General features: G+C 41.4%; 1 protein-coding gene across 3 annotated transcripts in view; it reads right to left on the bottom strand.

Moving 5' to 3' along the window:
• The window catches only part of NR3C2 (nuclear receptor subfamily 3 group C member 2), a 189,094-nt gene that overhangs the window by 157,417 nt on the left and 3,946 nt on the right, over positions 1-27,731 (bottom strand). For 2 of the 3 annotated variants that reach the window (XM_063156751.1, XM_063156752.1), the window contains exon 2: positions 24,960-26,727. In XM_063156751.1, the coding sequence (XP_063012821.1) occupies positions 24,960-26,725 (1,766 nt within the window). In that variant the 5' untranslated portion in view covers positions 26,726-26,727. Of the gene's footprint in view, positions 1-24,959; positions 26,742-27,731 lie in introns of those variants that run through there. The other variant, XM_063156750.1, reaches the window with a different exon arrangement.

Raw genomic sequence — 27,731 nt, forward strand, 5'->3', positions numbered from 1 at the left:
GAAGAAAGAGCTATTGGATCACACAAACTGGGGGCTAATATATGTAATTCAAGCTGTTGAAAAAAAGTTTTGAATGCTGCAGTATACATACATGCATCTATCCTCACACAGAAACACTGGATAGATACATATGGATATGTATGTGTTTATGTAAATACTAGGATAGCTCATTTCACTTTATAAACACAAATAGTAAACTACTTGCCAAAAGAGATAAAAGGTGATCATCATTACATCCTTCAATACATTTCTAGTCCCTCATTAGACTGCAGGTACAAGTTAAGTTGGCCCATCATTAAATGAACAGGGGGGATAAAGAGGGAGGCCCCAAGGTTGCAAGACAAATACAAGTGATAACTCCCCTACAACACCATAGGCAGAGAAAATCGTATTTAGCAAACCAGACACTATTTAACAGGTCCAGTAAACACACAATTGGCAAATTTCTTCCCTTCCTCTGAAAGGCATAATGCAAATTAATTGCAGCATGCAAAATCACAGTTCTAATTTAGCAGCATTCTTTGCAGTGCTTGAGAAATAAATGCAAAAAACAGTAGGGATTGTCAGTGGGCTAACCGAACAATTTCACAAGTAAAGGGAATATTTTACATGTCAATGGGACACTTTTACAGCTGCTGACTGTTTCCTGAAGGAGTCTCAGATCTTGTGTGTCATTTATGGCATTTTGAGTTTGATTTTTTAAAGTGATTTTTAGTTTCACCTGTGAATAAATTCAGCAACAACACAGAAGTTCATTGCTATGAACTGTGCTTCAAGTTAAGCAACAAATACAGGCATCTTAACTCTCTACCACATAAGAATCTATGTCAAATAATTGTCTTCATGCTCCTGGATTTTTGCAGTAGTGTATTTCCTGCAAGTAATAAAATGCCTATGAGTGTTTTTGAATTCCCCGTTCAAGTGCAAGTTGATTAACAGCGCTTCCTCTTAAGGAGTTAACACTATTTTTAATCCAGTGATAGATTTGATAATAATTTCCATTACTTCTAATCTGCTGTTTTGCAGGGTGTATAACATGGTTAAATGATGCCTAATTTTGCTCAGGCTCTGAGACTGCATTCCTGATAGCTCCTTCGGTTCCTCACCATTATGCATGCTGCACCGAGCAGCCCTTTCCCTCGCTGACTTGAGAAAGCATGTCTCCAGAATATGTTATTCAAATCCTGAATCATTTGGGTTCAAAATCACAACTTTCTCCAAAGTCAGCATTTGGCTTCTTTTGAGGTGATTGTTCCAAACAGAACGTTTTGGGATGGCCTCAGACATTCTTGTTTGAACTTAATAACGCATATCAGATTTATATCAGGAATGCAAACCTGCTGAAGACAAAAACAAGAAAACCCTTGGAAGGTATGACAAGTAACATATACCAACAAACAGCAATGTAAGTCTTCAGGGCATGTTAATTCCCAGTTCTTACTTTTGTCCTCTGCTACAGCCACTTGCTAAGTCAAAAATGCATGAGAGCAGATGGAGGGTCGGCTGAACACCCTGCAGCCCCAAGCCACAGCCAGCTATTAATGCTACTTCACCACCATTTTACATCTCTGCTTTTTCACCAGTGCTACAGTGCCAATGGGGCTAGAAAACATTCAGTAAGGACCAGTTATTGCACTCCAACACAACCCTTTGTGGTGGTTTCCTCTCCAGCCAACCTTGAGGGAAGGGGTCTGGAGTCCACAGTCAGCTCCATCACCCAGCTTTTCCTATCTCCAGCCTCTGTGGAAATGGGACATCCTGAGAAGAGCAGGGAGGCTGCACGGCCTCCACTGTGCACCATGTTCATCACTCCTTTCTCAGCAGATACTGGCACTGTTGCAGGCATTAATGCCTCCCTTGCCAGAGATCTGTAATAGACAAGGCTCATTTTCAATAGCAGTACCTCCCCTTCTAATGTTGTCAGTAACTTTGACAAACCTACAGCTTCTAGTCTTTATTCTCATCAGTAACGAGATAGATAAATATCTATTTAATCTTTCTGAGTTACATTTAAGTGGGAAATCTCTGAAAATAAACCAAAGGTACCCAAACACCACCATTTATATGTTCATATCAACTTACTTCACTGCTGCACACCTCTGAGCACTGAAAAACTCTACTTTCATTTAATGTGCAGCTGAATAAGGGGCAACACCAGGAAAAACAGAAACAGGGATAAGTGCTCATTCTGGGGCCCCTCCTTGATTTAGAAGGACCCAACCCTGAAAGCTGGCGCAGGCGTGCCAAAACTCAAACTGTGGAGGTGCATTTCCTGCAGGGAAACCAGAGCACACCGTGCCTGAGGCTGGAACAACCCGAGCACACAGCTGGGATCCCTCTTCCCTCCCTTTCTGGTAGAGAGGAAAGCCAGCCACTGCACCACCCTCTTCCCAGAGAGTCCCTGGAACAGGGCAGGGACAGGGATGGAGCTGAGGAGGAGCAGGCTGCATTTCTGCCATTCATCCCTTATCCTGCCCAGACATCTCAGGACAACCTACCCCACTCCAGAGAGACCCCCTGCTTGGCCAGAGCCTCCCAGCCGGCCTCTCTAACCCAACACTGCTCCCATGCTCTCCCCACAGTACAGAGAGCTGGCCCTGGCCACCCTTAACTATCCATCCAAGCGTGGGCTCTGCTGGCAGCCCTTCCTCCCCTCCTGCCAGCTCTTCCTCAGGAACAGGCTGGACCCAAGCATCCTTGCTGCAGGCAGCTGCCTGCAGATGGATGACCTGCAAGCCAGAGCCCTCTGCCCCAGGCCCACGTATCACCAGGCTTTCCCCTTTAGATTCTAAGCAGTACCAAGGTAAATTTTATGCTAAGAATTATTTATAGACTTCCTGCAAGTGACTGCCCACAGCTTTGATGAACACAAGACAATAGCTCTGTTCATCTTCCATCCGTAACCGTGCAAGCAATAAATGTTTCTATCAACAAACGTTTGAGCAAACAACTGATTCAGTTTGTTCCAAGCACCTCAGGCTAGAAAAATAATATTGAAAAGAGTTTATATGCTAGCTTGCTCCTCCCCACTGCCGTTTCCCTCTGAGCAAGCATTTCTGATGAAAAAAAAAAAAATTAAACATTTACTTGTAGAGAATTTAAACTAAAATTTGTCAACATAAATCCAAGACCATTTGGTGTTTGCACAATACATATTTTTAGTGCTTACCTATGCAAACATTGAAATAGTAAAAACAGTTACAGTATAAAACTAGCAAAATTTGGTAACACTTAATTCCTTGCACATGGGCCCTGGAGCCTCAGATGCCAGAGAGGTTTGCTTCAGCATGGGAAAAACCTGCAGGCTGCTATGTGGATGCTTTCATGAACCCAGCAAAGGAGAAGAGTTGCTATTTGTTTTTGGAATATACAAATATCATTAAGAGCCAAAAAACCATGCTGATACTTTAGAGTAATATCTTTTTATTACAACTTAAAAGCCGTCACAAAAATCTTGCCAGAGAAACTGGTGGTGTTTGCTTTCATCCTACCTAGGATCACCGTCCTGCACGGTTACAGTAAAACTGCTCTTTTAAGATATGATCCCAAATATCACTAAATATGGAGAACAAATTCCTGAGAAAACAAACCCTTACCACATCAGCATTCTATAATATTAGGAAACTATTTGCATCATGCGGCTTGTGCTAAAATACTTAATGATCTCATCCTTACCATAACAAATTATCTGCCAGAAAAAGACCTTGAAGGTCAACACTGGCAACAATTAAAAAGTAATGAAAAACATTCATCCCTTAGGCAGAGTTACAATTTCTGAGTTTGAAGCAATGTGCTGTATATTTTATTAGCTATCACTTGTTTAATTATTCATTGGAGCTCCTCTTATGCTCCATAGAGCAACCTCACATTGCTAAGATTTCCATTTGAATGCTATTACCAATTCAAGGACAAATCTCGTTTAAACTTTAGCTTTTGTTTTTATTTTCCAAAACATAAATTATGTTCAAAAATTAATGGGTCTGTCATACTTGCTATTTTTAATTCTGTTCACATTAGCTTCAACCTCGGACTCTACACATCATCTCTCCAATGACGGTATTTTGAGTGTCCGCATTCATCTGCTCCAGTACTCCTACAAAACCACACAAGTTTTCAACCAACTGCATCCCTTCCTTGGCCAGCAGGAGTAATTTTTATTCCTGTCTCATTTGCAGCAGCAGCTCACTCAAGCACAGTATTTCAGTATTTTCTTAAAGAAACTCCCCGAGTTCAAGCAAGGCGATAGCGCCATGAAATAACTTCTGTGCTTTAATTGCCATTTAATTACACTTCCTGGACTTCCTAGCAAGTAAATAAAATCTTTCTCAAGGTCTACGGGAGAAATAAGGAGCTGTACAAACAGGGCAGACTAAGATTGGTATTATCTGCAGTTCTTAATTTATCCTTCATTGTGGCCATACACATTTATGCCCTGCTGGGGATTCACAACACACACAAAGGAAATTAGCTAGAAGAGTTTTCTGAATAAGGGAGGAAAAGCCCCTTCACTGTTCTGTGATCAGCAACTTGAGATACGTTCCCCATTTAAAATTTCATTAGTAGAAATATGTACGTGTACTGTACTGAAATGGTGAAAGGAAAAAGGCAATAAAGTAGAACAGAACAACAGACCTGCAATAGTTTGATACATGCTTTATATAAAATCATTCTGCTAGAATAAAGAAATGAAAATTGATCTTAACCCTTTTTTGCCTCTCCCCTTCTTCTTACAAAAATATACCCACTTCATGAGCTGAATTTACAAATAATACCATGGTTTATAAAAATTGAAAAAGGGCTGCCATTATGGGGGAGAAGGAGCAATAATACAATAAAGAAAAGGCTAAGTACTAAAATACATACTCATCTTAAACTACTTCAAATTCCACATAAATAAAAATAACAGTGAGAATGTACTTCCATACAGTGAATAGTCAAACTTTATCTAATGCTCTAAAAAAGTATCTGTTTGTTTAAATAATTCAATTTGGTATAATTAAACCAAAAAAGACAACACTGCTCTCTAATACTCCTTGGTAAGAGTATACTTTGAGCAGCAAAAAGAACTGAAATTTGTTGTGCAAGACAAACTTTCCCCTACCCCCTCAGGCTTGGTTTCATGACACTGTCAGTATCACCAGGAAAGTGAGTTGTTTACATAATGGGGAAAGTTATTTACAAGCATTACTACATTCGTATTATATAAATAAAGGTGGCAGCAAAACCCACCTTAACCCACTCCAAGCCAATTCCAAAAATCAGATAAATTTTAATTTTATGAAATCGTAAAATTTGTCTTAGATGGAAAACAGAAGTTGCACTTAAAACTTCATTTGCTGAGTTCAGGGGAGTGAAGCGGCAGGAAGGAGGTGCACTGCCCCTGAGCCCTTGTGAGGAATGGGCCACACAGAGGCTGCAACCTCATCTCACTCCTGCCAGGAAGACAGACAGAAATATTTTTTAAACATACACACACACCTCAATATAGAATCTCACATGTAAATAATCACATTTTTCTATCCAAAATTTCCTCTTGATTACAAAGACAGAGAAACTTCTGACCTATGATCAGCAGGAAACTTCTGTACATATATTTTGCTTTATCAGAGGGGAATATACTTCTGCAGTGTGTTTCAGATCCAGGTCAAGTGGAAATTCTGCAGAGAAAGTCTCTTAAAGCCTTTCTGATGAGACCAGAAAATCTGGACAGACCAGTTCCTTGTTGGTCTAATTAAAAGGCCATTAGGACATTGATCCAGAAGTGAAGTCTGAAGGAACACATAGAGTCTTAACTGAAGGTGACAATAAGGGACACCATTCACCAAGGTCATATTTGCCCAAGAGTCCTCTTACATTCCTCCCTCATATGGTGCAGGATACAGGCTCCTCCTGAGGGCAACTCAGCCACCAGTGAACAGGAAAAAGGAGAAAGACTGAAATCCATAGACAGGGACAGGAACAAAAGGAAAATTTCTGGGAAACAGAACACAAAATAAATATGGATTCCGCTTCAGCATCCTTTATCCTGAGCTACCTGGAGTCCTTAGCAACCTCCTATATCTCTTCTGCCCAGTTCAATCAAACCATGCTTGACTCCATCATAAAAAAGGAACATGGACCTTTATTCAGATATAAACAACACCTCACGTGCCCAAACCACACACCCCTTCTTTGTCTCTAGAACTTCTACCTCTTCCAGAAGTGAGCACCAGAAATACCTCCAGCCTTTTCAGACATTTTCAAGCACCTCCCACACATCTGCAGAAGTCAGTAAGGCCCAAGAGCAACATCTGCTCCACGAACCCAAGCCCACCAGCAGAGCTGATATCCCCATGGGCAGCAAGGATAAGGAGGGTTGGTCATGACTGCTGCCCAAACACCTTCAGCATGTCATTGGGAATTCCCAGTACCAACCTGCTACCAAGAAAATAAAACAATTCACTTCTAGATTTCCCTACAACAATGTTAAGCAGAGCCAGATGAAAATGGAAGCAGGAAACTGCTATCCATTATGACACATTTCTAACACGTCTGCCTTCTTTCTCTAAACAGATCCATCAGATTTATAGAACCCTAGAATGTTAAGGGTTGGAATGGACCTTAAAGATCATCTAGTCCCAACTCCCCATGCCATGGGACACCTCCCACTACACCAGGCTGCTCAAAGCCTCATCCAGTCTGGCTTTGAACAATGCCAGGGTTGGAGGTACCCACAATGTTCCTGGGCAACCTGTTCCAGCACCTCATCAGCCTCAGAGTGAAGAATTTCTTCCTAACACCTAACCTAAATTTCTCCTCTTTCAGTTTGTACCCATTACTCCTCATGCTATCACTATGGTTCCTGACAAAAATTCCTCTTTAGAACACATGCTAAGGATGCTATCTCAAGCTCCTGGGATAAAGCATCACTTGACAGCAGCCAAAACTTCCTTTTTTTCATCCAATCTGCCTAATTTTCCTAATATGTCAGTGTGAGCCATTTAACACTCCAAGGCTGGTCATCAAACCAAGGAAAATACCTACCAGCTCAGGTGCACAGGAACACTAATGCCAAGAAGGCTACCGACAAGAAACATATTTCTGTTTTTAAGCAACTTATAAACAATACACTTTTAATTTCTTGTCAGGCTTAGCTGCTGAGTATTTAAGTTACATTTGCATGCCAGGCAATAGTACTTTGTGAGAAAGAGACATGTTCTATGAGTCTGTGTATTAACCACAGTTCTAAACAAACTCTGAAAAATGACAGACTAGATATGTAGAATATGTCCATCTTAAAACTGCTTAAAAACTTATAATGGAGATTCCACAAAACTGTATGAACATGGAGAAAACCCGCTGTCACCTGCAGAAGCCAGTAGTAAGAGCTTTTCATAATGAGACTTTCAGAAATGAAGTGAGGAGTTGATTTTATCTGGTACACCACAGTAATTTGCTGTGCAGCTTCATGAAACTGCTACAAATAGCATTACAGCCAAAACCCAATTGTTGCTGAAATGCATTCAGTAAAATGGAAAATACAGAGAAATACAACACAGTAATTGTCTCTCAACCCACATTACATATTGTGTTTCTAAATTATATAGTATTATATTTTCAAGTTTTTAATATAGTTTCCCACTGAGGAATTGATAACACAGGAGACATTCTTTGACCTTTTCCCTCTGAATATCCAAATAATATACCACATAGGTTTATAAACCAAATAACTCTCCAGCCTTTTATTAGATCCCAAGGGATAAAATCTGTTTTAAAAAAACACCACATGTAGCAATGCACAAAAGAGCTAATGCAAAGCGTTCTCCTTGCTGTGCTATTTCTCACCTGCATCACAATTTCTCCTGTACAGTAGCTATTGCAGCTTATGAGTTTACATGTATTAGAAAGACAAAAATTGGACTTCTAGCACTTGGAAATCTGCACTGAACACCCAAATGCAATCACAAACCACGATCCTGCTCACCCACCAATTCCTGCTTAATGGATTCAACACAGCAATGCCATCTCTTTAAAGGCTTGACCCAAGCAATGGACGAAATAACTTATCAAGCTTTTCTATTCCCCAGATATTGCAGAAAGTATTTAATGGACGTGTTCCAAATTTAGCAGGATGTTAAAAACCACACAGCCACCAGATAAGTAATTTGTGGGGCAGCTCAATCAAAAAGCTAGGCTGATCCTTTAAAAGAGGCCTTTCGGGTATTTTGATTTGATAATGTTTGCATCTCTACAATTAATCACAAAATAATGAAGGATTCAAGCCATCACAGTCAGGCATTGGGAGTGTGAAAAGATGCATGCTGTGCATGACAAGAACCAAAGTGCCAGAACAACTCAGGAAAAAAGCATAATCTAAAACAGCTGATGTAAGTTAGAGACACCAGAATCTTTCAACCTGCAGCAGCCTTTTTTATGTGGCCAGTCCCACTGATTTTAATGGGGCCACTGCTGCAAGCAAAAAAATTCCATGCAGGAGCCCGTCTGCCAGACCATGCATCAAGCAACGTGTCAGGAGAAGCTGTCAGGACTCTAACTGATGCGAGATCAAATCCTCCCTCTAAAGACACAATTCTGCCTGCTTCTGAAACTTTGAGCAGATGCTATTTCAGAAAATATGAATTCTAATTCCCCATTAAATCCAGAGTTGTTTTGACTTTTGGAGGGGTCTTGGGGCTTCGTTTGGGTTTTGGTTGGGTTTTCTCTGTATGCAACATACATCTTAAAGGTACTGCTCTGGGAAGAGGCAAAACATCCGCTGATCTATTTACAAGCTTAGTTTTAGAACTCTATTCCAGTTTCATTCCAGATCAGTTTATCAGACTGGTTTGCAAAATCCAAATTAACAAGTGGCACAATGAACAGTTAATGTCAATTCTGAGCTGCTTCTTCTAACAAGACCAATATTTCAATGAAGTTTCCAAACACATGACAGAACTTTATCCCAAAAAGAAATAAAATATTAATGTGTTGTTTATCTTCTGTTTCCAATTTCTCAGTTTTTGAAAAATGGAATTGCAAGCTGAAATATTCCTGAAGCCTGTCCAATACAGATAGCTGATACTGTTAGGTCTTCACAAATTTAGTGCATTATTGCAAATTAAATCTACCTTGGCCATACACAGAATGATTTTCCCCTCCTCCCTCCACAGACAAGTTGTTTCTCAGCATTTCTTCAAGGCAAAATTCATGGTCACAATGAATTAGGAGTTTTAATTCCCACAGCCATCATCTGGTATAGTACTGGCCCTATGGAAAGTGAATGGGAATGGTCATCAACTCCCACAAGGGCAGGTTTCAATCTCCTGATAGATTTTCCTCCCTGTAATTCAAATGGTAAGGAGTTCTTTGGTTTTTTTTGGTTTTTTTTTTTTTAGGGAGCTGTTTTCCCACATGCCAATGAGATAAAAAAATATAGTTCTTTACCTTTTTACCCAATCATCTTCAAGAACTATCAAAATCAAAGTATTTATCAACAACCTTTCCTCAACAACAAAATACCTTATTCTGTTTGTCCAATGAAACTTTTACCTATACATGTCCATTTAACTCAACAACATCTAAAATGGTTCTACTGCTATTATCATTTAAATAATCAAAAAGGCTTAGTAAGAGAGCTCAGAAAGTCATTAAGTGCAAGATTTTATGCCAGAAAACACAGAGAAACTGAGGCACCTACTGATGCAGAGCTAAAATTGCTTTATTATAAGTTTTATGATTTTTACAAACACAAAGATGAAAAAAAATGCATTCATTAAAAAAATAAAAAAAAAGAAGAAACCAAGTTAAATATGGGTAGGACCTTCTTATCTAATATTGAAGAAAATCTGGAAGCAGCAAACATCTTACTGGAACATGACATGAATGGACATCAAGGGAGCATGCACCTATGGGGAAACACTGACACTGCTCTATCCCTTCTCCTCCTGCCATAAACGTTAAACACAACCCCTTTCTCCAATTCCTGAAAAATGACAAAGGAAAAAACGAGTTGCCAGCAAAGCCTGAGCAGCAAAATCATTGTCATGAACATTTTTACTTTCAACGTGAGCACAGACTTTTCTGGGATTAATTCAGCACTGGAAAAGCTCATTTACTGCTCAGATAATTTCAGCTCTATGAACCCTGACATGTGAATAAACGCTCCCCTGAGAACTCTGGTTCAGCTTACCTACATAATGCTGTTTATTTGACCAAAGCTACTTTTTCCTCTTACAATATGAACCATCTTCTCTGGTTACAGGGCTGGGGGCAGGGAGGGTAGAGGGACTTTTGCTAGAAGGTTATCTATTACTGTTACTAAAGCACTTTCTAAAAATACTGTATTTTTAACATTTACATGCTATTTATACTCTAGCTGTACATTATGTTTGAATCTCAATTCAGAATATTTTTCAAGTGTGTCATTTACATTTCCTAGAAAGCATATCAACTGTTTGCAAAGCTCATCATGGCACCCTTAAATGTCTATTTCTGGTATCATAACATACTTCAACTACTTTGCACTCTAAAGTATCAGCGACACCTTTCTATGTCTATTTGAAAAAGTCACAGTTTACAAAGTAACTTAATTTTATTAGCTGAAAATTCAGCTTTTGGTTTCATTTCTCCATTTTCCTTTACATAATGCATCTAACCCAGAGAGAGGGCAGGCTGCTCAGGCTCACCACTGCAGCATGGAATGAGGATAATATGCTGCTTCCTTGTACTTCCGTGCTAATTCCTGCTATTGGGCTTTAGCTCTGGCTTCTGAACTATGAACCCTGGTGGGTTGGACCGGCCTGTTGGGCTTGGCTAACTCAGAAACTCACAGCAGCACACAGAGAGAGCCACTCTGCAGAGCATCCAGCACTGAGAGAAGCTGCAGAAAAATAAACTGAAGCCCAAATACAGCATCTTCCAATTTCTCAATTTCATTGGTGTCTGTTGGTAGATTTTCAATAGGCTTCCTATCATCCTTTTTTTTTTTTTTCCTTCCCCTCCTCATTCTGGGATCACAGCCAATCCCCAGCACAGCAGCTGACTTTCCCCAGAACTAACTAGAAATATTCCGATAGACTCTATTTATAGACTCAAAAACTTAGGACTGGAAGCAGCCAACCAAATTTTTCCACTCCTTATTCCCCTCCGTTATCTATCTGTCTATCTATCTACCCTGGGCTAACCTAAATTCCAGCTTCCTGTGTTTCTCAAGGGGGAACTATCCCACCCCCAACAGGCACACCACAGGCACATCCACCTCTTACACATCCCAAGGCACCTATAGAGAGAGCATGCATAACAGGAAAACTCTACTTCTATGTCACTCTACAAAGTATTTGGGCTGATCTGCTCTCCTGTCACCAGCACTAGAAATCAAAGCTGAAGAAAAATCGAGATTTCTGCAAGAGATTCTACTGCCTGTACCTCAGACCTGTGCAAACTCATGAGACCAATTGGGACACACATGACTCCTTGGTTTACTATTAAAAAAAAAACAATAAATAAGAACATTTTTTTAGCAGACATAAACATTGCCTTTATTATTGTATTTTTAAAACACACACACACATATCTATAGCTAATACTTGCAGAAGCCAAGTAAGATTAGTCTTCATTAGTGTAAGTACAATAAAAATACACAGCAAAAGAAAAACTGCGTCCCAAAGTGGGAAAAATGTTGCAGCTGGACATATTGGACATATGATTCTGCAAAATTATCTATTTACAATAATATCAGATCCTGTTCAGCATTTCATACTGCAGATAATGTACTGAAAGTGTAAGTGTTGAAATAGAAAGGCTAGTGTGCTCTGGAAGCAACACCTGGCAAGTTTGATTTTTACTTAACCTTACAAATGTTGCTAGGAAACCCTACTCAATATTTACTTCAAGTCTTTAAAGAAACAGACTCATTCATACTGAGCTACTGGTGGGAGCATTGGGGACTTGGCGGAGAAGTCCCACTCTAAATTTACCCTTGACATCTCACTTTCCTAATCCACAGACCTGATGCAATACAGAAATATAATTAAGAGTTGGGTACGTAGTTACCTTATGAGACCCGTAACAGCATTGGTATTTCGGACACTGCAAGTAGTGCAACAAAGTTATTTTCCTTGGTTTTATGCAAAATTAAATTCTAAAAAAGCTACAATGTTAATGCAGAGTCTTCTAAAAATGGTATATTATTTTTACATTTTCGTGAACACTGGATAATTTAACAATTTTCACCATCAGTTCTCATGTCTAGTACAGAGATATATGGTACTTTCATCTGCCCATATGAAACATCACAAAAAGTGTAGATTGTACCAAAACCAACACATGGGAAACTTGTGTATTTACTGCTGCCTTTCAAACTGATTCCATGAAATATATCTGTGTAAATCAGTCAAAGCTATTTCTTGTAATCCTAAGTGATAAGATGCTGAATATTCTTAATTTTTAGTCATGTCAGACAAAAGCACAAGCTGTCCTAGTACCTGGGGCACTACACTGAGCTTCTATCCTCTCACATCAATACCTGCTATTTTCCTTGCTCCTATCATCCTCTTCTTTCCCATTAGATCATATTTCTTACTGCCCTGCATTCCTGATCCCAAGCTCAGTCCTATTTGGTCCTGATTTTTTTTTTTTTTTCACTGAGCATGAAAATTGCATTCCCTTGTATTAAATTACTGATTTAAGTCACGCCAACATCAATATCACCTCTGAGTTTGGGGCACGCCGCGTGATGGAAAAAAGCCAAAACATATCCCAACCAGTAGCAACTCTCCCTATGGAGTCAGACCCAAGCTCCAAGCCTCAAATACCTCAGGCAAAATGTGGAAAGAACTGTAAGTGTCCATGCTGCTGGCACTGGGGCAAAGAAGCCCCCATGAACACCTACTGACCCCTGCAGCTGCCAAAGCCATGGCTGGGGCTGCCACCCCCTTGTGCCTTGAAGCATTCCAGCTTGGAACAGCAGCTTGGCAGAGGGAGGAACAGGCTTCTGTGCAGCAACATGGACCTTGCTACAACCTTCGTAGGACTTTCTTTTAATAAGCACAATATCAGGTGTTTGTGCTGAAGCAAGCAGAACCTGAAGAATCTTGAGATCATGGAAAGGGCTAATACAGGTGGAAGGACATGGAACAATTAGTGGAGGACATGGAGTATCTTGTTTATCACAGTATGGAGGGTATGAAGATAAGAAAAGCATGAAGCTCCTCTTGTGAGTTCAGAAATCATCTGGATCTGGTATTACAATGCTGATTTATTAGAAATTAAGAGAGGTTTCTAACTCTTTTTTTTCCCGTGGCTACCTTATAAATAGACTTAATGACTCAAAGTCATTTACAACCATTGATACATCACCTAGTCAACTCAGTTAGCCTCATATTAAAATTAATTTACCAGACATCCACAATATCCAATTAGCTGCAAATCAATAGGTTTACTTTACAAGAATTTATTGATCCACAAAGTAGGTTTTTTTCCTGAAATGAAAATTATAAGTCCTTAAATTAGTTTGTCTAAGTTACAGCTGCTTGTAAATACTTAAGGCAGCTGCCTATAATCAAAACATTTCTGTTTGCCTTTACAGATTAGTATTATAATAAATATCAGAATATTCCTTTCTAGCTGAAAAGAAGTGAAATTCACTTAATGAAAAAAAAAAAAAAAGATACAGCCTATTTGTCACTTCAGTTTCATTTCCTATTTCCAGGATTTAATTCAGCTTTTTTTTTAGAATTTCTAGATTGTGGTGAAGGGTGAGTAAGTAGGTACTTTTCTCATTCTGGTCACAACTTATGAACAAACACATCTGCTGAAAACAGTGCCTCTGATTCTTCTGTGCAACAATTTCCTCTGACTGTAACTCTGAATCTTTTCTCAATTACAGATGCCTGAGCTCACAGGTGAAAATGCAATTACATACCAGCAGCACTTATATTACAGGCATAAAAGGGATCTATGGAGAGGAGTGGTCAGTCCTGAGGATCCAGTTATAGATGTCACAAGGGTTGTGCTTCAGGCCAGCTCCAGTGGGGTCCCATGGACAGAAGTTGAGGCTGGAATGCTCTGGGTATCCCTTGGAGTGCTTTTTTCATTCCCTTCTGGCTCAGAAATATCTGATTGCTCCCCCTCAGCTGCCCAGTGATGTGAACCACAGGGCAGAAGATGGTGGCAACTGGAAGATTTGCTTCAAAAGCACATTTTTGATCCAAATAAAATGTAAACAAAACCTACAAACTCTGTTATTAGCCTTCTGCACCCAGTTAACTCCTGTTTATGTTAGAAAAGAAATGCAGGACAATTTGCAGACCCATAATAGATACATTTCAATTCCAGAAATTTAAAAAAAAAGTAAATCAGCAACTCACTTTTTAAATTTCTATTTCTATACTCATTAGCTCCTCTGAATTTTCTCCCTTTTTAAAATAACATGTCCATCCAAAGGACACTCATCCTCTTTGCTTCTTCCACCAAATGGGTTTAATGTGAAGTGAGTAACCATTCTTTATCTCATTATCTGCATGTGCAGTTTGAAGTTGTCATTACTGCATATTTAATCACTCAGTTTTCAATGCCCAATCTCCTTTTATTTACTGTCACATCTCCAGAAACATAAATTCCAAGCAGTCCCAAGAATTGGAAAGGTTAGTTGGGAAACAAATGCAAATCAAATGCATTGTTTCACTGCAACATTATCTTATGTCATTAGTTGGCAGCAGCCATAAAGCTCTGGACCACTTCCAACATTTACTTCCATACACTGAGCAGAAGCTGACATGTCTAACCCCCCACACTTTGTTCATCTTCCAGCTACTTTATATGGATCCAGATTAAAAATAAGGATTTAAAAATCCAAATTGTATCAACTGGAATTATTCTCTTTTACCACTGCGTATCTGAAGGAAGAGTAGGGTAAAGCAGGGTTTGTAGAGGTAATTCTGCAGCAATGTGGGTTTATTTGATGGATTTTCCAGCAAGGCAGTCTGCAACAAAGGTTCAATGCAGAACTTCAACAAGCCAGTCATGTTTAGTAACTTTTTCTAATCCTTAAAGATATTTATTGGCTAATATTTGTTTTTAATTATTAACGTTAGAAAGCCTTAGTGCCCAAAACTGAACAAATCTAAAATGGAAATAACAAAACAAACCCATGGTGTACACTAAATCCAAGCAAGTGGGCTACGAGCTAGGGGGCAATCCTTAGGAAATGGGGAAAAATGACCTCCACTGCAGCATCCCTGAGTATTCTCTCCCTGCTGGGCTCAGGGTGCTCAGGGAGCTGCAGGAGTGCAGTGGTCCAGAAGCATGCATCCTCTGGCCAGAAACGACAACGTGTTCAATTTCTACCAAACTATAAAAAAATAACAGACCTTGATCCTTAGAAACGCCAAACATTAAATTATATTGTCTTCAAATGGAATTCCTGAGTTTTAACAGGGAGTTTTCCCATAGAGCAGGACCCACACCTGTGCAAGATAGTTGTTTTGTATTATTTTAATTTATCCACGTGAGTTTGGAAGTTAACACAGTTATACCTAGCAAAGTAGCTCTGAAGCTACCATTAGAGGAAGAGCTTTCTAACCGCTCCAGCATACTGCACTCTCTAGCACAAATCTAATTTAGTTCAAAATAATGAAGCTGACAGCTCAGATAGTCTGCCTGGAAACTGTGCAAATTTCCCACCCACCTTCATTTGCAAGGTCCCTGGCACTCCAGTCTTCAAAAACGCTGAAGTGCATGACAGTTTTCTAGAGACAAGTCTTCAGCAATGCTAAAAGTGAGATCTCCGACCTTTTGGAGAAGCTCATATTTGAACTCGTGCCTCCTGAGGGAATAGAAAGGTTGCTCTCATGATGCCTCCACCTTAAGGCACTTCCAGAAGTAATCCCTTTCCCAGTCTGAGGGCAGTGACTTTGATGAAACTTGACTATAAGACCACGTCCCACCTCCAGCGCTGCTCCTGTCAGACGAGAGGCACTGTTTGAGTGGGGAAAGCGGTGAGTCACCTGCAAAAGCTGGAAAGGGACTTTTTACAAGGGCACACGGCAATAGGACAATGGGTAATGGCTGTAACTGAAGGAGTTATATTAGGAACACCTAATTTAGATTAGGTATTTGGAAAAATTCTCTACTTCGAAGGGTGGTGAGGCACTGGCACAGGTTGCCCAGAGCAGCTGTGGATGCCCCAACCCTGGAAGCATTTAAGACCAGGCTGGATGGGGCTCTCAGCAGCCTTGTCTAGCTGAAGGTGGGGTTGGAACCTGACGATCTCGGATGTTGCTTCCCAAGCCAACTCACTCTATAACAGCAAGCAGAGTCCCTTCCCCACTCTCTTCCCTGCAGCAGCACTAAGGGAGAGCTAAAGACACAAACACAATTGATTTTCCAAGGTGAGACGCTGCCAGAGTAAACCGGGGCTGCCTGGTTGCGAAACCACACTGGCACAGGGCTGGGGGAGCGCGGCTCTGGCCGGGGACGGGGCGGGTGAGGTGACGCGCTCCCTGCCGGGGCACTCGCACTCGGCTCCTTGCGCAAGCCGCCCGCGGGGTGCGGGATAGGGGATGCAGGGAGCGGGCACCCTGCGCCCTGCTCCCACCAGCCACGCTCAGCACCTGCCCCTTCCCTGCAGCTCCCAGAGAGAGGCAGAGCTCGAGTTAAAGTGCATGCAGCAGAGCACTGCCTTGCTCAGGACTGCTCCCATCTCCACGGGGCACTCTCGAGCCAAGACTGGGACAGCTCCCGTGCGCCATCCTGACCCTCCGAGCCAGGTACAAGAAAGGAGCTGGTGGGCTAAAGAAAGTCACTATAAAGGGATTTCAAACCCTGAAAACAAAGGGTTTTGCAGGACTGTACAACGATCTTAGTACAACACAGGATTCAGAAAAGCATTGCCAAAAATGCTGGCAAGACCCTACAGCTCTCAGCAAAATCCTGGTCAGGACAAACTCCTGAATTCCCCATTCTGCCCTCTGATTAAAAGTTCTCAGACCACTGATAGATTACACTACCCAAAATAAACCTCTAAAATACTGCTTTGTTTTGGAGACTTAAGACTGAGCATGCACCCAAAAGGGTCATACACACACAAAAATAAGGAATTAAGATATTCTCACAAATCCAAAAGATTCAGAAGGCATTATTAAAGCTGATATGAAGATTTTTATTTCTTTTTTGTTTGTTTGTTTGTTTGTTTTTCCAAAGATCTAACTGCTATGGAATAAGTTTATAAAGCTGCCACTCTTTGGGGTAACACCCCTCAAGGGCAGATATGCAATGAAAAGCACAATAGAAATGAGTCATGTACTCAGCAGAAATTTTAGCCTGAAAGCTCATTCAAAAAAGTTATTTCACCTCCAGATGCAAGTAGAAAGTATTGTTTAGGAGAGAGGATGGAAATGAGCAAAGTGATAGAAAAATTGTCAGAAACATTCAGTAATTAGTCTGAAATTTGCTTTTTAACCTTAGGGCTGTAACTCTTTGATCTATTATTATCACTAACCACAATCAGCAGCATTTTCATGCATCTTAGAAGGAACATACAAATTCCTATAAGCCATTATCCACAAATACTGGATTTTGTTCCTGCTCAGAGATTCTAACCAAAATCTACTTTTATTTTTCTCCTTTTCAAAAAATAGCATTACATATTAACTCCAACTAACCCTACCTCCAAATATGAAATTTAAGCTATCAGCTTGTTCATGAAGCCAATATGCAGCTTAGAGATCACAGATTTGGAGAAATTTAATTTAGCAACCAACTAATAAGAAACTGTAATGTAATTGCAGGTGCTTAATTCACTGTTTAAGATAAAAAATAAAATTCTAGTTATTTCGTAATCTACCACAGCAGTGTGGGAACTTCTGCAATAATAGAACTCAGTAAAGAAATGGCATCTTGCAAAAATACTTATTCACATACAAACAGTGTTACTTATACCTTTCAGAATCCAGAATGAACAGCATGGATTTGGTTTTCTGCACTTTTTTTGTTGTTTTGGGAGAGGGTTTCAGGAGATTGGGGTGGGATTGGGGGACGGGGGGCGCAGCGTTGTTTGATGTGTTTTGAACCTTTCAGCACTGATTTCAGCAAAATAAGGAAAGAGAACCCCCCTAAATCACCTCCTTTCAGAAAACACACTGTTAAGCTCTGATAAACCACATTAACAAACCGCACTGAAAAACAAAACAAAAACAAACCAAAAAAAAACCCAACTCCAAACAAGGTCACAAAGTCTCCCATTTAAAGAGACCGTTTATTTGAAAATTTTGCCCTGAAAGCAAACCAGCCCTCAAGGTTTTTGTAAAATCCCGGGGTCTCTGAAGGGAAAGCCATGGATGCACAGAAATCCCATCTCCAAGTCCGAGGAGGGAGTGCCTCCTCCCACACAAGCCCTGCAGAGAGGGGGAGATGCTGCCGCTCCTCTTGCCGGCAGTGGTACCGGAGCAGGGAACTGCACTGGGAACTGCTGCCATGGATAAACAGGCACTTCCTGACCTGGGAGCCCTTCCCCTGCAGCCCAAGCCAAAAACGTGTGCCTCCCTCCAAGGTCAGCAAAGCCGAGGTGGCTGCAGCAGGAGAGGCTGTGGGATCGCCCCCCAGCCGGTGACCTTGTGCTGCGGGTGACACAGGCAGGGCAGCGAGCAGCCACACCGCGCCATGGTCTATTTAGGGTGCATTCAGACGTGCCCAATAACGCGGCGAGAACCTGGTCCACTGCACCCAATGGAAACACTGCTGCTTTTTTCTTCCTCTCCACAGATCTCTCACTCAGAGGAGACTGCAACCGAAGTAATTCATATGCTGAGCACCAGGCACTGTGTAGCAACCAGCTGCATGTGAAAAACTGATAAAAGTACTAAACTTAGATGGATTTAATACCTGTTTTTCACACACTCTTTTTAGTTTCCTCGTTGGACCATTTTTATCGCTCTTAGACAGCCATATTTTAAGACACATTTGCCAGAGAACAAGTTATGGTTCTATATTCATCCTTAACTGTGGTATTTTCTGACCTCTGAGATCTTAAATCTCAAATCACAGCAATCCATTGTTCTCCAAGAAGTTTTGGTGAAAACAAGTCCATTATTAATTCCATCTCCTACAAGTCTGTTCAAAGACTCAATACATACAATTAAAATAGAGAAAACACCTTAAAACTACGTCCTGAAAATTTGAGTGTTGGGATTATGGCTGCACAATACATTAACTTTTAGCAGAAAGGTGCACTTGGGATATTTCACAGGCTCCATTCCCTTTCCATCCCTTCAGTTTGTTCTCATGTCCATATCACATCACACTGCCCACCAAGTTTCACCGTCCTGTCGGTTCTTTGGAGCTTCAGAGTGGACCAGATGAGGAACGCAATCCTGCTCTTACATACAACAAGCCCAACCAGAGGGCAAAGCCAGAATCAGAGCAGACAAGGCATGGCCCAACAGAGTATTTTCCCCACTGCAAATAATATATTGTTCTGCTACAAGTGACACCCAACGGCAGCCAGTGCTCCAGCCTGGGATCAGCAGAGCACCAATAAGTACCTGGCAATCTGATTCAGCCAGGCAGAGCACTCCACAGCAGGTTGTAGCTCCATTAATGTTAAGTGCTGGTTGAGTAAGGCCAGGTTATTGGACCACAACTTAACAATTTACTCCCTCTGCAGACAACACGAGTACTGCACGAGCACTGAATCTGCTGCAGAAGTCTCTGTGCTTGCCTGCCTTGCTGCAACACACATCACCTAAAACAGGACAGGAACATTTTTTATACAGTTCATAATTTTCTGTCTTCCAGTTCTCATGAAAATGGACTGATCCGTACTGTCAGAAAATGCACCATCAAAATTTCTTCTGCTTGTTATAAAATCTGTGCATTGAAGGTGATCCCACCTTCCTGTTTTTCAGAAAACCATCAAAATAAGATTACCATAGTGAGATTCCACATCACCAAAAGTGATACAAAAACTAGGCAACAACTATTAGCTACTATCAGAATTAAACATGGCAAACTGATTTCCAACAGCCAAGTACTGGAAAGTTTAGTGGTATCAACCTGAAACATTTTGGAAATGCTCAACTATATTTACTGCTGCACAAAGCAACAACCAAGCCCTAGCTCCTGCCACCCAGCTTGACAACAGAGCTCTTATTTCCCCAGATGGGGAAGATCCACCCAGCTCTGGAACACAATTTTCCATTAATGTGGACTTCCCTACGCCACAGCACAGGAGGCAATGGATATATATAATTTTAAGGGAAAGTAAGCCATTATTTGCATACATATTTTAAGGGAAAATACTTTATACAGACTTTGAACTTCTCAATAAAGAGCGATACAAAAACCCAGCACTCTCACCAAAATAACAACAAAGAAAGCTGTAGAAAGTAAAAAGCTGTTCAATGCATGCTGGTATGCCCAAGGGAACCTTTCAGCCTCCTGGGCTGACATATTAATACAGACTTCTAATTTCTTTAGCGAGAAATAAAGAATATGCAGAGGTCTCAGCTTTGTCAAGACTATACCCAAAGCTGCATTAAATACTGATACAAAATTATACAAGAACCTACAAAAACAAGTATACATTCTCAAACTGAAATAAAGGAAAAATATAGATTTGAGGCTATTTCAGAATCATTTCTGAAAAAGGTTGGCACAGTAAATTTTTGGGAAGATAAAAGGGAACACAGTCCTGCCAAGCATGGAGAATATTTTAACAGCAAAGTCCTTTTCTCATAAAGTCCATCAGCAAACAGAGGTCAAGGCCATTCATAAATTCTAAAAATAATATTTACCAGACCTTTATCTTTCTGGCAGGTATAATTCTGATAAGTGACTATTCTAGATAATATTTAACATAAAAGTTTATTTACAAAAATACTTGCAATAGCCTGAAATCAGATTTTAACCAGAATCAATTCAAGCCAGTAATGGCTACAGATAAATCAGGATCATGCTGTTGGGTTGCCTTCTGGTTTTAGGGTGGGTGGGATGGCTTTTTTGGGGAGGCTTTTTCAAGTAGTGTCTAAGAAATAAATCCTGACATATGTGAATGGCTCAGGAACAGACAGGTATAAGGCATCCCTAAAATACTATCAATGTCTGATCAAAAATTTATTGAAACACTATTACAGATAAACATATGCAATTCATATTAAAACACTAAACTTTCTGAATAGCACATCAAACTTTGTGAATTCCTCCCACACTGGACTATGCCAGTGGAATTGCCAGGAAGAAATGACAGTAGGAGGGAGTATCAGCCCTCTGTTTCCACCACAAGCACTGAGAAAAGCAATTACATGTGTGTACATACATGAGTTAATATGGAAATTAGAGGGAAAAGGCACATTTGCACAACAAGCTTTAGGTAAGAGCGAATGCAGCAGAAAGGTCATTCTCCTCAATTTTTACTGTTGTTTTAAGCAGCCATGGCATTTTCATAGGCCATTTTGAAAATCACAAAATTGGCACAATCATGGGGCTTAGGGTAGTACCCTGATTCAGACAAGCACTGATCACCCTATAGTGAAATCTTATCTGGATTCTTTGTGCAGGTTTTCATCAATGACATCACACAATTGCACATACCTTCTTTTTCAAGCCCATTTAGTTATTATTTAGTTTAGAAACCAGTATTTCTTAGAAATGCCATTTGTGGAAGGAGGAATCTATACATGCAGCTAGACAAGTATGATTCATCCTTTATTAAAAATTACAAATGTAAAATCTTTCAAAAACAAAGACATGTTCTGCATGCATATTAGCAGAAGAAAAATATTTAAAAGAGAATAAGGCAATTTGGTTTTCCTTAAGAGGCTCTCATTCCCCAAACACCACAATCTGCAATGTTATAAAAAAGTTACTATCAACTAACTTAAAAAGAACCACAACTGTGCACATCTAATAAAAGTAACTGGAGGAAAAAAAGAGAAATGTTCTAGTTGGCAGTGGGTGATTGGCGCAGTCAACAAGGTAGGCAAGGCATTTTAAATGCCTCAACTATGGTTATTAGGCACTACCACTGATTCAAGAAAGGGAACACTCTAATATGATTTTTTTTAACAGTAATATTCTTAAGATTCATTATAAATATGAAAAGTCAAAGTCATGTTCTTTTGGCCATCCACTCCCTTTCACCATGTAAGCTGCAAGTCTGAGGCAGTTCAGAAAGGGTATGACATCAGGGTTCAGAAAATAATGCTGCTAAAACAAGACATATTCCATGCTGGTCATCTACTGGCTTTAGAGAACCATGCAGCCTATTTTTTCCTTCACCTATTCTTTGCTTGCAGCCCTTTATATTGCAAGCCAAAAAAAAAAACACCAAGACTTAGACTACCAGAAACTTCAAAATATTGCAAACTTTGAAGGGTTAATCACGTGCTGTAAAAGTCTGCAAAATGTGTGATGCCTGATATGACTGACACATCAGAAAAAAATCTGGAAATAGCAAGGATCTGGTTTAGATATCAAGGACAGAGGTGTGATGCTGCTGTTCTGATGACACGAAAGAAGAGGCATTTTGCAATCCCCATGCCACATGGATATGGGACAGCTGAAACCAACCCTGCTTGGGATGTTGGGTCTGGCATGGTTTTAAGCTATGCATGTTTTATTACAACACCTCAGAGCACCAACTAATCTGAGCATGATTTCCTCTGTTCTAGCTGCAAGACAGCACAGAAACGAAGAGAAAAAATAAAGATCAGTCTGAGGTTCAATAGCAAGGCTGAGCTTTTACATGTGTGACATCTTATATGGAGGCTTTATGACTTGTCTCACCAGCAGACAAATATCTCAGCAGGCACTTCTGCACTCAAATCTGCACTGCCAAAAAGATCTCTGCACGAATTTACCTTGAAAATTTTAAGGGCTTTGCACAGGTCCCTGGCTGCACTGTTGGCATAGAGCCATCACCAGCCAGATTAAGAGCAACATTTGGTTAAATAATGGGGTTGGTTCTGAGATTTGAAATGATGACACATGTCCTAATCTGGAGTACAGATCAGGATGCCTGGAGTGTCGCAACCCCGCAGATCTCCATCACCTGAACAAAATTCCACACGTAACAGCTCTGAGCACTAAACATTTCAGAATTCCAATCCTGCAGAGTGGCAGCTACATTCACCTGCAAATCCTACAGAGATACAGCTTGGATAAACAAAGACAGGAAAGTGCACCAAGCCTCTGTCATCATCAAACCTGATTACATGTACTGATCTAGAGCTACATTGGACTAATGTCAGATCAGGAGACTCCTTTAAAAGCCTTATAAGAAACTGTCACTCCAAACACAACTATTGATGGCAACCTTGTTCCTTCCTGCATTATTTCCTTGTTTATTGTCCTTGCAATGGATGACAGCCTTGACTCAGTGCAAGCATTAAGTCACACCAGAGTTCTCACAGCTGGCAGGAGCTACCTGTCCAAGCAACAGTGCTCAACCACAAAGGCAGTAAAATATTGGGTCTTTGTATTCAGCCATTCCATCAGTCTTCTGGTGAACTTTTCTCACTATATAAATAATGCAATTTATGAAAATTTCATCAGGTAAAATAACTAAGGAACAGTGACTCCATCTTCCTTAATCTAAGAAAGTACATTTAAGCCAAGACTGGATGGTAACAAATATCCAGCCACATGCAAAGTTCAGCATGATGGTAGGACACAGCCCTTTCAAGCTGAGTATATTAAAAAGTGCATTCTTTTTCAAAACCATATTAGAAATGGCCAAAGAAAAAGTGAAGTATGGCCTACAAAATGATAGAGAGATTGCAGCACTGCTGGACAGAACTGACAGTAACATGAAAACAGGTTTGGTTTTTTTTCCCTCCTTATAGGTAGATGGGCTGATTTCCCTCCTGAAAAGCACCAGTATTTTAGATATTATATTTTTCACTGCAACACTATTTTCAGAAATCTGTAGCATCATACAAATATGGAAAACACCACGCATCCTCCTAACCCCACGCCAAGAATAAGGCAGATGCTTCATTCACTGAGGGCAGCTGCATAGCTCGTGATGAGCAAGAAAAACCACTTGAGAAAGGTAAATGCCAATCTGTCACTGGTTATTTGAGCTTTGGCACAAGCCTTGGGTCAGCCTGCTGGGTACATGGGTGTGCTGTGCAACCATTTGAACTCAGGCATGCTGTCAGAGGCGCTTCAGAACATGCACTATTGACTCTGCAACTAGGTGGTTTAGGAAAGTAGGCATCCCTCACACAACTCAAGGACACCTGCTAGAAGAAGGACATGCTGCCACAGATCAGCCAAGAAAGCCAAATTCAGATGACACTTGCTCATTTCTCTTCCACCAAAAGTGAGGAGATCAGTTTATCCATTTCTCCCTTTCAAATGCATCAAGTTTTAACAGCTCTCCTCCTTCTGGAGGCATTTTTCTATATATATAAACCAAATGTTCCTACAGTTAAAATACAGAAATAATATGTTGCCACAGGCTTGCAAAGTTGTTTTTTAAACTTAACCAGTTAAAGTCCACTGCAAACACAGAACCATGCTTCTTCACAAAAACAGATTACTGACACTACCATTTTCTTATCCTCATCTCAACATTTCATCTGAGGTACAACACATTCAAGCACTAGCTAAGAAAAAAATAACCATTATAGGACACAAGAGAGCAATTTTACTAAGCTCTCATTATAGGAAAAACAACATTTGTAGTAGTAAGAGCTCATAAACATACTAAAGCCATACCTTCAAACCTAATAACAACAGAATACAATATGTTCTTCTTAAATATTAAAGCCAGCACTTCGCTTTCATTAAAGGCAGAGTAAAATACAGCAAGATAGCCACAAATCTAATAATAATGGAAACTCAAACAAAGAATTATGCATCAGACTGAGGAATACCACCCTGGTCCTCATTATAATTCACGCGTTGTTTGTTTAATGCAGGGGAAGAAAGAAAAAAATAAGGAGATTTAAAAAAAAAAAAGTGGCAATTTGCCAGCTCACCTGGACACATTTTCTGGAATGTACTCTAGAACTGGATACCCATCACCTCTTCTGGATGCCAACTCCGAATGCGACTTCCAGGTCTCCACGAGCGTGCTGACAGCAGGGAAGGAGCTCAAGTGCTGAAATGTCTGCTCTCGAGCCACTGGCCGCGACAAGGATATCGTGCCCTGGGCACCGATCCTGTAGTGAAATGACTGTCCACCTGAATTTACCCCCACAATGGCAGAGGATGGTATACTGTTCTCTTGGTAATAGCTGCCATCGTCAGGCTCCTGCTTAATCCCCACACGTAGGCCTGGATTTGGAAAACCACTACCTTCACAATTTCCATCGAATGAAGAAACAGGTGGTCCTAAAATCCCAGAAAGAGAGTAATAGTCTTTGTCATCCATAAAAGAAAAATACGAGCCATCTGTAAATGGGAAAGGATTTACTGTTTGATTCCCTTTAAAGGAGGCACCAGAACAAGGATGTTTGGCCGACTCTTGCTTCACTGGTACTGGAAAGGGGGAATCTGAGTTTATTTTGCTGCTGCCGCTGTCGCCAATGCAAGCGCTGCCAAAGGACCCGTCTGGCTCGGGCTTTATGAACTGAACAAGGTTCATCTGGCTGTTGTTGGAGATGGCGTTCTCCATTTCCTCCATCTTAGGAAACGTGAGTTCTTGAGCACCCTTGTCTTTTGTTTCTGGACTGGGAACGGTGTCTTGGCTTCTGCTAGGCCCCACTGGTGTGCCAGAAGGCGGGAACCCTATGGAGTTGTTAACGGGGCTACAGATGGATGATCCCACAGTGCTAACCGCTGGACTAGAACGCGTGGACCTGTTATTGGCATTGGAAGGGCTGGCAATGGAGCTCCTGGAGTTCAGGTTTGCAGGACTGGACACAGAAGATCGCATAGTGATATTGTTGGGACTCGAGACGGGAGATTTCACGCTGCAGTGGCTGGGAGGGCTGGAGATCGGCGACTTCATGCTACTGATAGGGCTGGAAAGCGGAGAGCCGACATTGCTGACGTGCGCGGGGCTGTGCAGCATGGAGCCGCGGCTCTCAACGTTGGGCGAGCGCGACAGAGGGGTGCCCTGCCCCATGGGGCTGTGCATGGCAAAGTTCCCAAAGCCAGCGGTGGTTGAGGACATGGAGTTAACTCCCGCAGGACTACACACTGAAGAGGCCATGTTCTGAGGGCTGCAGCCTGAGGGGCTTTTCTCTTGACACATGATGGGGCTTTTGACAATCGTGTGCATGGCACCGCCGTTCACAGCGCTCCCAGAGTCTGACATCAGAGACCTCAAGGGCCTGCTGGCGCTGTGGAGGGGAGAGGAGCAATGGCCATTCTCCTTGTAGAGCTTCACCAGCTGCTCCACGTTCTGGTATATCTTTCCTGGGCTCCCCTGGTTCTGCTGATCGTAGTGGTAATCGGCGTCTCGTATCGAATCCATGTACAAACCCATGGATTCGGCCACCGTTGCCGACAGCTCCTTGGACTCTGTTTCGGTTTTGATGTCAGAGCGCAGGAGGCCAGGCTGGCTGTTGTCTTGCTGCAGGCAGGAGAGTAGCTCAGGTTTTTCTTTGCCGTTTCCTTGAGCGCTGCTGTTTGCGAAAGTGCCGGCGGCGCAGCTGACGTTTACAATCTCCATGTAGTTACTGTCATCAGTCTGCTCTCCAGCACCTATGGAAGAATACTCCACAGACTGAGAAACTTGACCCCACCGTCTCTCCATATCTAAGCCTTCTGGGTAGCTGTGGTATCCTTTTGTCTCCATAACTAGCAAAGACATATATAAAAAAGTAAAATTAATGACAGGACAGTGTGACTTCCTAAGGAAATTTCCTAATTTCCTAAGGAAACAAGGCGTATCCGCTTTCTCTGTCTATCCTCCTCTCTCGCTCTGCCTGCCAGTCCCATTTCCCTGCCCCATCCATCATCTCTCAACCATTTGTCCAATTTCAATCAAACCGAGGGAAAGGTCTCATGGATATGACAGCCCTATGGGCTCAGGGAGAAAACAGCTCAGCAGTTGGGGAACACCCAAATTATTGCTCCCAGCCCTGCCCAAAAGGAATGGCTTGGCAATGTCAGCAAACCGCCCACCCTCGCTGGCCCTAGCCCCACGGACAGGGCCAGCTGTACCAGGGGCCGTCCCTCACCTAAAAAAGAGAAAGGGGAGTAAGGAAGGAGGGGATCCAGAGAGGTCCTGAAAGGACATGCTGGTGGCAGGCAGGATGAAAACTCAGTGGAAATTGCTCATTACAGAGCTTGGAGGAGCTCTGCTCCTCCAAGGACCTTCCACTGCCATGTTACAGGGACAACAAAGCAAGGGAGACTGCTGTTTTAAAGAGATTTCATCATCCTCACTATTCAGCCTAACCCAGGATGCTTTAGAAGGAAGCAGTGGTTCTGAGGGGCTGGGAGCTGACTCGCCCCTTCCCAGCCACACAAACTTCTCGTGCAACCTCCCAAGGAGACATGAAGGTGTGGAGAGACAAGGAGGACAGCAGATCAGTAGGAAACATTCCTGCCACAGAGGAAGGGGATCAGACTAGGTGGGAATGCATGGCTGTTAAATGGATCCATAACTCTGCCAATTCTGCAAACTTCCATGGCAGCCAGTAAGAGGAATATATAAAGCAAAGCAAACCTTGCTCTAAAATGGACCCTAAAAAAACCCCTCCCATCCCACATGCCACTTTCACAATGTAAGGAGCATAATCATGACCCCGTCTCTAACAATCTGAAAACCAACATATAAGTAACAACAATTATTTTTT

Source organism: Melospiza melodia, chromosome 5, assembly GCF_035770615.1.
Source record: "Melospiza melodia melodia isolate bMelMel2 chromosome 5, bMelMel2.pri, whole genome shotgun sequence".
NCBI lineage: Eukaryota > Metazoa > Chordata > Aves > Passeriformes > Passerellidae > Melospiza > Melospiza melodia.